General features: G+C 50.3%; 1 protein-coding gene across 3 annotated transcripts in view; it reads left to right on the top strand.

Moving 5' to 3' along the window:
* Nucleotides 1–15156, top strand: part of FNIP2 (folliculin interacting protein 2) — a 124572-nt gene that overhangs the window by 100372 nt on the left and 9044 nt on the right. For all 3 annotated transcript variants that reach the window (XM_030865737.2, XM_030865731.2, XM_030865733.2), the window contains 2 exons: nucleotides 342–498; nucleotides 14932–15132. In XM_030865737.2, coding sequence (XP_030721597.1) covers nucleotides 342–498; nucleotides 14932–15132 — 358 coding nt within the window. The remainder of the gene's footprint in view (nucleotides 1–341; nucleotides 499–14931; nucleotides 15133–15156) is intronic.

Raw genomic sequence — 15156 nt, 5'->3', positions numbered from 1 at the left:
GAGTTCCTCAAGCCAGGCTTCGCCAGGATCCCCTCGGCACGCTCAGACTCCACCTTTCCTCTCTCCACACGGTGGCTGGAGGATGCTCTGTGTGAGGTGCAGGCCCAGGCACGCAGCCAGCCGTCAGAATACTCAGTTTTTCCTGCCCTTCCCCGTTAGGAAAACTCCTTTTTCCCTTCAACTCCCTTTTCCTGCACCACTGACCCACTTCCTGGAGGACTTGTGATCCGAACCACCCCGAATCTGTTTTTCTCACCTGTGCCACTGGGGCTTTGTTTCAGCTGCAGTGCAAGAAGGGAGCGCGTTTTCGCTGTGGGTTCTGATGGCCGATATCATCTTAGGTCTCAGAGCGTCAGCACCCCGAACGTGAGAAACTTCGGCCGCTCCCTCCTGGCGGGTTACTGCCCCACGTACATGCCAGACCTGGTGCTTCACGGGACCGGCAGCGATGAGAAGCTGAAGCAGTGCCTGGCCGCCGACCTGGTCCACACGGTCCAGGTAAGCGATGCCAGCTGGTCGCCTCGGGCTGCTGACCAGGGCGGGGGGGCGGCCAGGGGTGTGCCTGGCAACAGGTGCGATCGAGGGATTGTCGCTGGAGATGCGGGCAGGGTTGCAGGAACCGGCGAGGCTGGTGAGCCACCCGGGGATTAGCAACAGCTGGAGGCTGTGAGCACACCGGGCGGGCAGCAGTGGGGGAGGCGGTGGGGGCCCGCCTGGCTGCAGGAGCACGGCAGGGGCGGGGACCTCACCTCGCTCTCCTCCAGCGTCTGAGCTCTCTCGGTGCCCCCCGTTGGCTGAGCCCAGCCAGAAGCCACAGAGCAAGGTCGTAGCTGATGCAGACGCGGTCCCAGGGCCCACAGAGGTCACCTCCCGAGCCACCCGAGTGAAGGGTGGGGCTGGGGGCGGGTGGGTGGAGCAGACAGAGCAGTCAGCACAGATGGTGACAACTGTGTGCCTTCACGGGGAGGGCCGAAAGGATGTCACATATGGTTTGCCTCTTAGCTGCTCCTTGCAAGATCCTAACAGTAATTTATTTTAACTGATGTGTCATTAAGTTCGCTTTGATGGCTGCATGAGAATGACTGTGTAGAGATTAACAAGTCTTCCTGCAAGATTTTCTTGTGGCTGCTGCTAAGCGCTTCTCCGCTCTCTGCTGCGCGACAGGAACTGAGCGGCGATGGAAATGCTGTCAATCTGACAGGCCTGTTTTCAGTTGAGCTGCTCTTGGACAGATGTGCAAAAATAGCTGTTTTGCATTGGAAACATACTGTATCTTGTGCAATAGGGAAAGTTCTCAGCGCATTAGGAAAATTGGAACTTGGCTAGCTGCCTTCCTCCTCGCCCAGCAAATCCTTTTGGAGAGGTGGACAGACGGCAGTGCGTGCCGCCTTTGACCTTGAGCTTCTCCTCTGTGAAGACCAAACGTCCATCAGGCACAGGCCAGGCAGGCTGGAGGTGTTGCTGTGAAATGGGAAGAAAAGCCCGGTGGTGAAGCAGATGCGCTCACCCCCCTGAACGGGGAGGGAGGGAGATGGGGAGAGGGCGGCCTGAGGCTGCGGGCCCGCCCGGTGTGGTCGTTGGTACCACGATCCTGACCCGCCCTGCTTTGTGCTTGGCTACCACCCTCCCCAGGCTGGCCCTGGAAGGAAGCAGTGCCGTTAATATTCTGTCTTCGTAGCCGTCAAGAGCACTGTGTCCTTGCCTGTCACCTCAGAGGCCCGCACGTTGGTGACCTCAGAGAAATATGTTCAGTGCCTGCCCCGCTGTGGACACGCATCTATCGACTGATAGCCCGTCTTGCCCTTATTATCTGCAAAACCATACATGACACTTTTTGTATGTTCCACAGGCTGACAAGTTCAGAGGTTTGTGTATTAGGTTTCCATGGTGACCATCTAGCGCTATAATTCTTACATTTAAGAAAACAAAATCCTGTTTCCTCTGTTTGTAACTCTTAAAGACTTGTCATCTCTCATCTTCTCTTCCTTGCAGTAGTGTTTTCACACTGCAGCTGTTCTCACCTCTGTAGACTATGCAGTCAGCCTGAGAGATGGAAAGTCGCTGCCCATAAAAACCTGTATTGTGTCAGATGGTGGGAACACGCCCCGTGCAGCCGGCTTGGGTGTTAAGAGGAAACTGTGAAGGGGCATAAACTGTGTTCAGAAGTGTACTGCATTCAGGATGTGTCCGGCTAGCATTAGCAGAGTTCTCGTGTCACTTCGTCACGTTCGTCTTAATGGATTTGGCTTTTGAAGTAAGCGTTCCATTTAAACTGCTTCTCAGACTGGGGCTCTGCTCTGTGGCAGAGCTTAAATAAAAATTGCCGTTGACGAATATTTGTGGAAAAGTAAATTAGGAGGGTGGGGGGGGCGTTATATTGAATTTACTGCCCCTAAAGCCTAGTAATTATTTAAATTCTTGAGTGTGTTATCAGAGGAAGACACAAAGGCCCAAGAACAAGTACATGAGCCGAGTCAGGGCTGAAATAACAGCTTGCTGAGGAAGAGGGGCTCGGGACACATTGCTTTACTGTAATTTGCTTTCGAAAACCTGTTTTTCGGACGTTAATAATTTCTAGTGTTCATGCCAGACTTCATCCAGCTTTGAGATTCATAATTGTTTTTGGAGAAGGAATTTTAGTAACTGTTTAAAAGCAGTTGATCTACATTGCTGATCTGCTCTCTAGGCCTGTGCACGATTGGATTGTAACATCTGTCTTACGTAAATGCGTCCTTGTGCAGCGTCGGTGGACCAGCTTGTGGAGATTCTTCTCTCACTGAGGCATTGCATCTGGAGCTTCCGATACTAAGAGTTTCTTTTTGTGCATTTCCTTATCCTAGTCTCTTATGAAAGGAAGCTGTATCAACTTTATTTCACTCATTTTGATTTTTATTACTGGCTTCCACGTGGTAAGGTTCTGATGGTCTTTAAATATTTAAACACGTGTTCTTGTTTAATCCACATACTACCTCTGTTCCGTCACTGGAACTGTTTCTTTGCCTTCTAACATAAAGATTACACAGCTGCCTTCAATTAGGCTGAAGTCGTATTTAGTTTCATTCTTTTCCTGCCGCATCTAAATGCGAATTCTTTCTTCTGTTTTCCTTTTGGCTTTAAATGGTGAGGTAGGAGAGAGAGGGTGAGAGAGCCAGCTTCACTCTGCACCTGTGACTCTCAAGGAGCTTTTTCTCTCTTCTTTTCTCATGTGTCTTGTCCGCCTGCGGGTACTGCTGATGGGGGCTGGGGCAGGTATTACGTTACGGGGCAGTGGAGGTGGTGGAGGAGACCGACTTGACACTGACGCTTTGGTGTTACCACTTGTTCGCTGGTCGTCAGTTAAATCCATTGGCTTCGCTAAGCCTCAGAAAAATGTATTTAGAGGAACAGATAAAACGTAACCCAGCAGTTAAGAGTTTGGCTTCTAAAGGCAGGCAAACCTGAGATTGACCCGTGGTTCACCCCTCGTGGCTTCGTGGCCTGGCGCAGGATTCTTTAATCGTCTAAGCATCAGTTTCATTTTCTAGAAAATGACAGCAGTTAGAGGTCTGCTTGAAGACTGTGAGATGATGCACATCCAGTGTTGAACACAGCGTCCACTGAACGCCCGACAGACGATAGCTGTTACAATGACACCCGTGCACGCGCTTTGTAAATGAGTTTCCCAAGATGCTCCTGCTGGGGGTGGTGGAACAGAAGCGGGACACATTCATTCAACGCTAACGGCGGCTGCTTTCCCTCCCCTGGTGGCTTGGCGAGGAGCGGCCAGGCCGCTCCAGCTCTGTAGGGTCGGGTCATCGAGACCAAGATTAACATCATGCATTAGTGTTTCTTTTAACAAAAACTGTGCTCCAGGGCTCTGGGCGTCTTCAGAATGCTCTGTGAAACGAGGCACCGGCTGGATACGGCAGCCTCTTCCGTTTCTTTTTAAGAGTAGCAACAGACTGCAGAAACATGCAGAAATCAGCAGCGCAGCAGAGCAGCTCTGCCGACGGCTTGGCTGGGACGCGTGCCGTGAGCACCTGATTGCCCGTGCAGCACAGTCAGCCAGGGAGCCGACGCAAGGACAGCGAGTCACAGCGACCGAAGGGCATCACTTTAGCAACGCGGGCAGCGCTGGGGTGGCCGGAGTCAGCAGCAGCCTTAGGTCCGTAGCGCTGTGGGGCAGACCTGCTGGTGAGACGGAACACGTCCCGGCACGAGGTGGCGTGCACAGCAGGGCGCGGGCCTTCAGCACCGTCTGGCTCTTGGGGGCTGTATGTGTGGATGCACCTGTATCCCTGGGTTACGCCGTTAAAACGCGTTTCTGACCGCAGATGGGGGTTTTAAAAATATCTGAAAAAACTACCAATCTCTGGGTATCGCCGACCCCGGTCTGAGATCTTGGTGACCCCTCTCCTCCTAAGCTGCCCTCCACCTTCCAGCCTTGCACGTGGCCACGCAGGGCTCCTTCTCAAACGTGGCTTCTGTCGGTCACTCTTCTGCTCTCACAGGGGCCTGTTTCTTTAGAGTGAAATCTAGGCTCCTTGGCTGGAAGTGCCCCCTATATGTGTTTCAGACACATACGCACACGTGCAGCCCTGCTCTCCCGTGCGGCTCGGTCACACCATGCGCCAGCCTGTAACGGCCCGCCCTCTCTCTCACCTCCTTGCCACGTGCGTTGCTCCCTCTGCCTCAGGCGCTGTTGAAGCAGCCCCAGTGCCTTTTGCAGGCCCCGTCCCAACATTGCCCCTTCTCTGAACCTGCCCCAGGCCCTTTGCACGCGGTGCTTGGATATGCCTCCAGCATCTTCCTTCCACCAGGCCTGCGGGCGTCTCTCCGTCCAGCGCCTGGCCCGGTGCCCAGGGACGCTGCACGGTCCCCCTGCGCTGGGCGGAGGAGCGTGTGTTCCTGCAGATGAAGCTGTGCCCCTGAGCGTGACCCTCCTTCTAAAGTAGAGAGACGCGGCGGAGAGTCTGCCTTTAAGACATAAAGGGGAAGAGTTCTCTGGACATGCCGCCTGGGGCCCTTTGTGTTCTTTTTCTTTACCTAAAGGAGAATAAAATGCTTATTATATGTCTCAAAGCCATCATTTCTCTTGCATCTTGTAAATATCAGGCGCATGGCTAATTTTATGTTTTCCCCAATTTTTTTCATTACATGCAAAATATTTGGACGTCTCTGCCATTCTCTGCAGAGAATCTATGTACCAGCCTTCTTACGTTGTATTTTGGCGTCATGCACATCCTCCCATAACTGTTCTGATGACCCTTTTTGACCTTGAGCACCGCTCCTCGACTTTAAACTCTTTCCTTCCTCAGCATGTGACCGTCCTGACGTTTAAGGCATCCCCGAGGCTGCGCCCTGTGTCCACAAGTCCGCAGGCACAGACACACAGAAGGTCAGGGGTTTCCTCTGGACCCTGCCCCCCCGCCGGACCCTCCCCGCTCCCGCTGCCCCAGGTCCTGACGTCCTCACCTCCCAGGACCCCTCAACAGTGCCCGTGGTCCAGAATGATCGATTCGCTCTCCTTCTCTACCTTATCACAACTCGGAAGCCTTTAGAGACCGACATGGAGCCTGTTTCCGAGAGACACATACAGCACATGAAACAAAACAGCTCCAACACGATGGGCTCGTGGTCAGGGTGAGGGAGAGTGACCAGTCCAGGCAGGGGCGTTAGCCCTCCTCCAACAGTCCAGAGTAACTGTTGAGTAGGTATGTTTAAGATGGTTACGGTGATAAAAGAAGGAATTGGAATCTTTAAAAAGACCGTCTGTTATGACACACGACTATTCAGATTTGTAAAAGAGCTGAAGAGAGATGCTAAAGTGGAAAAATGCAGTCATGGAAATTAAAACTCGGGGGTGGGTTAAAGAGCAGAGCAGATTAAATACAGCCAGAGAGGATTAGCGTTTGTGAAAGAGTGACTAGATGCAGAACTACCGCTTTGACTGTAGCTCAGAGACAGAGGCGCGTGAAAAAATGTGGAAGAGCAAGTAAGAGACCTGGAGGCTTGAGTGAGAAGGTTCTGTCGCGCATACAGAAGGCGGGAAAGAGAAACAGCCTTTGAAGGAAGAACAGCTGCGATCTTTCAGATGAAGTGAGCCCACTGACTCCCAAGTAGGGTAGATATAAACAAACCCTCGCTGAGCGGCAGGACATCAAAGACAAAGGACCCTTGTCAACAGCCAGAGAGGAGGCATGGCCCCTGTCCTTCAGGAGGTTGAACTCCAACAGGTGATTAAAGACATAAGCAGTGAAAGCAGAGCCCACAGCGTGGGGGGAGGGGGGGGCAGGGAGGCACGGGACAGCCTGGGGGCTTCCTGGAGGAGGTGACGTCTACAGTGGGGATGAGCGGAGAGAGGGCGAGGGGGCCGGGCTCCCCCAGGGGCTACAGACTAACCACAGGCGGAGCCAGCTCTGCCGCCACGGGAGCTTCTGTCTGTCTGTCTGTCTCTGTAACTGCTGTCGGGAGAGCCTGCATGCTGAGCATTTAGTGTTTAGTATCCTGGATGACTTTGTAGGCTGGAGGAAGTGTTGGAGAACGGCGAGTGGTAATCAGGTTCCTGTTCTCTGCGTGGATGTGAGACTGAAGGTTTTTAATAAAAACTGGCCAGCCATCCACACGTGTCTGCGTCCTGTAGGCGCCCTCGGCCGCCCGGAAGTGGGTGGACTGGCTAAGGACTGGCTCGGGTCGCTTAAGTCCTCGGTTCCAAGGACATGGAGGGGGATTGGCCCCTACGGAGGTAGAAGAATAAACGGGATCCGATGACGTTTAACCAAGAGCAGGTGCTGAGACTGTGGCTCTCAGGGCACTGATCGTCCATTTCCTCTCTGTGAGCAACCCAAGGCTTGACTTGAAGCCACGTAAGAGCTGCTGTTGTTAAGTCGTGGGGCTGTAACATAACGGGGGGGGGGATTTCTTTGAAAGGTGTTTTGTCATGTCGCGTTCTCTGACTCAAGTTCAGTTTAATAAAGTTGTAGAACTTGACAGAAATATCTTCTAGGAAGTGATGAGCAAATTGACACTCAGATGATACCCAAGAATCGCATGTTTTATAATTCAGAATGTTTCAGAGAAAAAGAAACAGAGAGGTTCTTCCCATTACCTGAGTCGTAAATCACCTGCTCCCTTTGTGTGTGAAACAGGCCACCCGGTGGCTCGTCCTGGTTGCTCAATCTGCACTGCTGTCATCAGTGAGCAGATTGTAGAGCTGGCTGTGAGTACCGGCGTCCGTCTGCACACCTGTTACCTGTGAGCCACATGTGGGCTGGCATCTTTGAGGATTCACGAAGGATCGGCTTATTTTTTTAATTAATTTATTTTTATTTTTGGCTGCGTTGGGTCTTCGTTGCTGCACATGGGCCATGGGCGCATGGGCTTTCTCTAGTTGCGGCAAGCGGGGGCTACTCTTTGTTGCGGTGTGCGGGCTTCTCACTGCAGCGGCTTCTCTAGTTGCGGAGCACGGGCTCTAGGCACGCGGGCTTCAGTAGTTGTGGCACGTGGGCTCAGTAGTTGTGGCTCGTGGGCTCTAGAGCTCAGGCTTAGTAGTTGTGGCGCACTGGCTTCATTGCTCTTTGGCACGTGGGATCTTCCTGAGGACTCGAACCCATGTCCCCTGCATTGGCAGGTGGGTTCTTAACCACTGCGCCACCAGGGAAGTCCCAAAGGGACTTTTAGAGTATGTATTGGGCAATACCAGCAGCATAAAGATGGGAAGTTTCTTAGCAAAGTCATAATAGAGGTGACCGTGTTTTCTCCTCTTGTCATTATGTTGCAAGTGTCATTCCCAGTTGTTGCAATCTTGTCTTCCGAGGGATTTCCACCCTGACAAGCTCCTAGGGTTTCAAAGTAGAGGGCTTGGCAGGCTCATTGAGCTACAAGTCAGAAGCACTTGAATGAGTTCCTAGATTCTCTTTCTGACGTGCCAAGATACTTCATGAGCTCTTGTACTTCTTGTCCTCACGTTCCTCTCTATAGAGCAGGACTGCATCCTGTGTACTCATGGCAAGAAAGGTTTGATGAACTCATCAGTAGTTGAAGGAAGCATACATGGGAGCTGGTACTTTCCTACTCTTGGGTTAGAAATAGGTAACTACCACCTAGTCAAAAAATGGGCAGAAGACCTAAATAGACATCTCTCCAAAGAAGACATACGGATGGCCAAGAAGCACATGAAAAGATGCTTAACATCACTAATTATTAGAGAAATGCAAATCAGAATTACAATGAGGTATCATCTCACACTGGTCAGAATGGTCATCATCAAAAAGTCTACAAATAATAAATGCTGGAGAGGGTGTGGAGAAAAGGCAACCCTCCTACACTGGTGGTGGGAATGTAAATTGATGCAGCCACTATGGAGAACAGTATGGAGGTTCCTTAAAAATCTAAAAATAGAACTACCATATGATCCAGCAATCCCACTCCTGGGACTATACCTGGAGAAAAACAATTTGAAAAGATACATGCACCCCAATGTTCATTGCAGCACCATTTACAATAGGCAAGACATGGGGCAACCTAAATGTCCATCGACAAAGGAATGGACAAAGAAGATGTGGTACATGTATACAGTGGAATATTACTCAGCCATAAAAAGGAACGAATTAGTGCCATTTGCAGCAACGTGGACGGACCTAGAGATTATCATGCAAAGTGAAGTAAGTCAGGCAGAGAAATACCATATGATATCATATATGTGGAATCTAAAAAAATGGTACAGATGAACTTATTTACAAAATAGAAATAGACTCACAGACATAGAGAACAAACTTATGGTTACCAAAGGGAAGGGGAGAGGGATAAATTAGGAGTTTGGGATTAAAATATACACACTACTGTATATAAGATAGATGGGCAACAAGGACCTACTGTATAGCACAGGGAACTATATTCAAGATCTTGTAATAACCTATAATGGGAGAGAATGTAAAAAATATATATATATTTGTATATATATATGTATAAATGGGTCAATTTACTGTATACCTGAAACTAGTGCAACATTGTAAATCAGGTATATTTCAATAAAAATTTTTAAAAAGGAAAAAGGTAACCATGTGAAGTGTTAGTCATTTAAGTGCAATACGTGGAAAAGAAGTATGTTAGTAGTTGTGTGGATGACTTAATAGGAACTGGATTGAATCGAAAAATAAAGAAATAGAGAAGTGTTCAACAGAGCCGGCATGCGCTAGATACTTAGCACATGCCTTGCCTTTTGTTTTGCTCATTTCCGAGACTATGGAAGAAAAATGTGATTTCTCTCCTTGAGTTACTTATGAAATCACTGAGTAGACAAACAGATGCGAAATCCAGAGCAAGTTAAGACCGTGTGATTTAATGCCAGAGAGTGGACGCGGGGAGTCCTGTTGAGGGGTGCAGGGGCGTGAGGACCCAGGCTGGGCCCCTGAAGAACTGGAAGACTTAGCAGGCAGCCCGGAAGATATTCTGGGCACAGCCCGAGTAACAGGTGGGCGACCTGCCTGCCCAGAGCAGGGAGTTCTTCTGAGGGCGCCCTGGAGGGGAGCGTGTGCACGTGCCGGTGGGCCCAGACGGGAGCTTCCAGGATGGAAAGAGACAAGTCTGAGCCTGGGCGTTGGGGTGTCTGTGCTGGAGTAGGGTTCTGGGTTGGTGAGGGAAGTGGTGCTGCGAGGGTTTGGGGGACGTGGTTACATGGAGGTGGTGGTGTAGGGAAGCAGCAGGAGGCCCCCGACAAGCGGTGGGCGCTGCACTTCGTGTTCCACGCTCATTTTTCTCACAGAAACTCTCAACCAAGTACGATCACACTTTGCAGACGTAGACCCTGAGGCCCCAGGACTAGTAAGTGATGGAGGTGACAGTTAAGCCCAGTCGTGTCCAACTTCGGAGCCTTGGCTCCTTGGTGAAATATCAGATCCAAGCTCTAAGGATGGAGCTGGAGGGATTGGGCTTCTAGTAGGTGTTTGAATCATTCAGTCTTAACGTTTTACAGCATTTGGTAAAGTACTTAATTTCTCAAAAGCACTGCGCCATGTATGTTGTTGCTGATAAGTGTCTGTATTTGTGTGTACCCTGGTGTGTACGTGAAGTTGATAAAATCATGAACTTAAGAGACCCGCCTGACAGATTTCACTGTTAATTACTTCTACAGTTAAGATATGGCTCATAAGGAAAAGTAATAAGAAGCATCATGTAATTCAGTGTTTCCTTTGTTTATTGTGGTTCTCTATATGCCTTAAATTGCCTTTGGACCCCTGGTGGCCCAGTGGTTAAGAATCCGCCTGCCAATGCAGGGGACACGGGTTCGAGCCCCGGTCCGGGAAGATCCCACATGCCGCGGAGCAACTAGGCCCGTGCGCCATGGCCGCTAAGCCTGCGCTCTAGAGCCCGTGAGCCACAACTGCTGAGCCCACATGCCACAACTACTGAAGCCCACACGCCTAGAGCCCGTGCTTCGCAACAAGAGAAGCCACCACAGTGAGAAGCCCGCGCACCGCAACAAAGAGTAGCCCCCGCTCGCCACAACTAGAGAAAGCCCACGTGCAGCAACGAAGACCCAATGCAGCCAAAAGTAAAAATAAAATAAATAAATTTATTTTTAAAAGTAGAGCCATTTCTAAGAGGAATTTTCCATTGAATACCAGGCAGGGCGGAGGGCGTGTGTGGGTGAGTGTTCCTTTGATAATCCAGGCATGGTCTTCTGGATCATGGAGTTCTTTAAATTCTAAAAGCTTAGACATGCCACACCATGATACGGTCAGCTGCACACATATATTCTTTTTCATACTCGCGTCCATTGTGGTTTGTCACAGGATACTGAGTTTCGTGCCCTGTGTAATTCCTTTTTAAGGTGCGCCCCTGACAGCTCTCCGTGGTTTCTGTGTCCCTGGAGCCTGCACACGTGGGGGCACCATGCTGTGTTCGGGCTGCACGTGCTTCCCTGCCCTGTCACCGCTGTGCTTGACCTGGTCCATCTTAAGTTTGTCCCCTTTCTTGAGGGCCTGGTCCTGGGCTAGGAGCTGAGAGTCCAGGGAGAGAAGAGTCAGCCCCTCCTTCAGGGGATGGGCTCTGGACCTCCTGTCCGTTTGTCCCAACCTTCAGACCGAGCCTTCCTGTGTGCTAGGTCTGCGCTCAGGTTGCCACCAGTGATTTAAAAATGGCTTACGCTCACTTCCTTTCTTTACAGTTCTCTGACCCATTTCGTTCTTCCTCGTAAGATACCTGAGCCAACCCCTCTGTCCCTCCTCTGCTGTTACTACCCCTGGGTCTGCAGCCTCCTGGGCTCACTGGGACCTGGGCAGCCTTCCACGCATCGCCTCCCCAGTGAGCCTCGCTGCCCTCGTGCCAGCGGCTCACTTCCGAAGGCGGAGCTCTGTGTGTGGTTACGGGGCCCCATAAGCTGCTGTCTGTGTGCTTTCCTCGGGTCCACATACTGCTCCCTTCCCTGTCACGATGCTGGGGAAATCATTTAGGAAATTGTGCTGAGTTGGAAACTAGGGCCCAAATTATCTACTGCAAACAGTCCAACAAAAGCTAGATTTTTACCCCAACCCTTCTCAGCCTCCTGGCCCCCTGCTCACAGGGAAATCTCAGGGGAGGCGCATCTGATTGGCCTGGCTTGGGTCCTTTTACCACACCTTGCTAGAGGGAGGTGAGTGAAATCCGGGTGAAAGGGGATTGGCATGCATTCCACTCACCATACGTACGTTGGCCTCTGGTCTTTAATGATTATATATATACTTTCGGAACGTAAGTCCCTTGAAGAAAAGGTCTCACTATAGATCCGTTGTGTGCTATAGCCAGCACACTGTGAATTTCTGATAAATGCAAAGCATTGAAGGAACTTGAGCTCAAAATAAAAATCTTTTAAATTTCCAAATTTCCATTTCCTTTGCTCATAAGGACCAGGTACACCGATGGCAAGTCATCATCCTCTTGCTGTGAATTTATGACATACGGATTGAGCAAGGACTTGCAAGAACTTGTAAAGGGAAGTCATTGCAGCCCGGTCTTTACTTTCTGCTTTGGAGAGTGTGCGAGAAGGGTAGGACTGGGGGGTCACAAAAACCTGTGGGTGAGAGTGGGAATTTAGGGTCGTTGTGTGTGTGAGCATTTCGACTGTTTGGTAGCAAGTCTTAAAGAATGAGAGCCATCCTCGGGAAACTGGGCTTCATTCATTCAGGAATCTGCTTCGCCATGTTCTTTATTTCTCACGCTTAACCTGTGCTTAAATAAATGTTGGGCCGCTAGACTTCGCCTGATTTGCTATTCTTTTCAATGGGAAAAATATTCTAAAACGTGAAAGTTTCCATCCTGGATATAGTTGAGGAAAAAAATGTTGGTCTCACCAAAGTTCTCATTCAGTCTCTTCCCCATCTGTGACAAAGAACACAAAGACTGAGTGGAAAAGCCCCAAACGAGGGAGCCAGATCGCCTGGTGAAAGGACAGCGTGACAGCAAACATCTGGGTTTCTACCATCGGCCTTCCCACTACTAGTGTTAGGTCTCAAAAATCTCGGGTCTCGGTCACCCGAGACAAGGTCATGTACCTGTGTGGGTTCTTTGCTGCAAGCGGCAGAAACCGACTCTTGTTAATTTAGCCGGAAGGGACTTCACTGGAGGGATGTTAGGGGTTCTTAGAAATGGTCAGGAGACCGAAGAACTAGGGTTGGGGCCGGCAGGAAACGAGGCACCTGTGGAAGTGCAGGAACCAAGAATCGCTGTGGGTATTCGTGGCGGCTTCTGTCGAGCAGGAGTGCGGTGACCCCAGCTGCTCCCGGCCTCCTGGCCGCCTGCTCCAGGCAGGCGGCCGGGAGGGAGAGTCTCACTGACCCAGCTTGGGCCCTGTTCCCACCCTGTGACGCAGGGAGGGGCCTCCAGGATTTTCCTGGGAAAGGTCCTTCTCCAGAGGGGAATCAGGACGAACCTAGCGCGAGGAACTTTGGCCCAGCAGCCAAAGCAGCGAAGGGCCACCACAGGGCAGCGGAAGGAGCTGCGTGACAGGAGGAGGCCACGCCCGCCGTGCCTTCAGTGACAGGCTCAGAAAGGTGGGCTCGCGGACGCCGGCTTCGAGGCGCGTTGCGTCTGTCTCCGGCTCACTGCATACCTGCCCACCCCCTCCTCTCTCCTAGTTTGGGGCTGGAGGGCAGTCCTGTTGTGCCCTTGATTTGCACACGTGTGGGATCCTGAACACGTGTGTCAGAGGAGCTGGTGGTGAAGCAGTTATACTGTGATCAGTTTTGAGAAATTCAGTGTTTTAGGCCGTTTTTCTTTTTTTAATTAAGTTTTTGGGAGTATAGTTGATTTACAGTGTTGTGTTAGTTTCTGCTGTGCAGCAAAGTGAATCAGTTATACGTACATAGATCCAATCTTTCTTAGATTCTTTTCCCATACAGGTCATTACAGAGCATTGAATAGAGTTCCCTGTGCTGTAGGTACTTATTAGTTATGTTTTATATGTAGCAGTGTGTATATGTACCCCAATCTCCCAATGTATCCCTCCCCCCTCCCCCCCCCCGCCGTAACCATAAGTTTGTTTTCTACATCTGTGACTCTATTTCTGTTTTGTAAATAGGTTCATTTGTACCGTTTTTTTCTATTCCACATATAAGCGATATCATACAATATTTGTCTTTCTCTCTCTGACTTACTTCACTCTGTATGACAATCTCTGGGTCCATCCATGTTTCTGAAAATGGCATTATTTCATTCTTTTTTTATGGCTGAGTAATATTCCATTGTATATATGTACCACATCTTCTTTATTCATTCCTCTGTCGATGGACACTTAGGTTGCTTCCATGTCCTGGCTATTGTAAATAGTGCTGCAGTGAACATCAAGGTGCATGCATCCTTTCGAATTATGGTTTTCTCTGGATATATGCCCAAGAGTGGGATTGCTGGGTCATATGGTAGCTCTGTTTTTAGTCTTTTAAGGAACCGCTATACTGTTCTCCATAGTGGTTGTACCAGTTTACATTCCCACCAACAGTGCAGCAGGGTTCCCTTTCCTCCACACCCTCTCCAGTGTTTATCGTTTGTAGACTTTTTAATGATGGCCATTCTGACCGGTGTGAGGTGATACCTCATTGTAATCTTGACTTGCATTTCTCTAATAATTAGTGATGCTGAGCGTCTTTTCACGTGCCTCTTGTAGGCCGTTTTCCTGGACTGCGTTCGTGTTCGCCCTGTTTGCCCCGTGGCACATTTCCTATGTGCTCCGTCCGTCACTGCCCGGTTACTGAGGATTTGGGATTTGAAGTATGTTCATCGGTAGCCACACTTGTGTCTTTTGGCCTCATCTTGATACACAGCTCTCTAGCCCCGTCTGATTTTGGTTGTCCTGGAGTTGGTTTATGCACGTAGCTCACGGTTTCTGAATAAATATTGCCTCGTGATTAAAGCTATACCTTTCAGGGACTGTTAAGTTACCCTGCCAAACCTTGTGATGGGAAGAATGGCAGGAGACTCCTACACCTTTTTCTGACCGTCTCCACGTTAAAAGGAGAGTGCAGAGACTTCCCTGGCGGTCCAGTAATTAAGACTCCACGCTTCCACTGCAGGGGGCCCGGGTTCCATCCCAGTTCAGGGAGCTAGGATCCCACAAGACTCGTGGGAAAAAAAGAAATAAATAAAAACAAAAAGCATAAAAGGAGAGTGCAGTCTTCCAGAAGGAAACGGGCTTTAATGTCCTGGGATGTAGGGAGATCACAGGCCTTTTTGCTTACCTCTGCATGTTTGATGACGCTTATAGTGTGCCCCCTGGGCGCAGGAAGGAAATGACTGGGTGCAGTTTTGTCAAGTTAACATTTAAACAACTATGGGATGACACCCCAGCTCGGGTCCCTGTAGGGCTCGGGGCTCCCGCCATCACCTCTGCCCCTGAGTCTGACGCCGCACAGAAAATTCTGGACGTTCCGATGTCACCGGAAGCATGGTGAAGAGTTGACCCCGTGTGTGTCTGTCCCGCAGCACCCCGTGCTCGATGAGCCCATCGCTGAGGCCGTGTGCATCATTGCAGACACGGACAAGTGGAGCGTCCAGGTGGCCACGAGTCAGAGGAAGGCGGTAGACAGCACAAAACTCGGCCAGGACGTCCTGGTCTCAAGCCAGGTGTCCAGCTTGCTTCAGTCCATCCTCCAGCTTTACAGGCTTCACCTCCCCGCCGACTTTGTAAGTATCGTTCTCAGACCATCA

The sequence above is a fragment of the Globicephala melas genome, chromosome 5 (assembly GCF_963455315.2).
Source record: "Globicephala melas chromosome 5, mGloMel1.2, whole genome shotgun sequence".
Classification (NCBI taxonomy): domain Eukaryota; kingdom Metazoa; phylum Chordata; class Mammalia; order Artiodactyla; family Delphinidae; genus Globicephala; species Globicephala melas.
The sequence above is the reverse complement of the archived record's forward strand: the minus strand, read 5'-3'. Positions and strand labels throughout refer to the sequence as shown.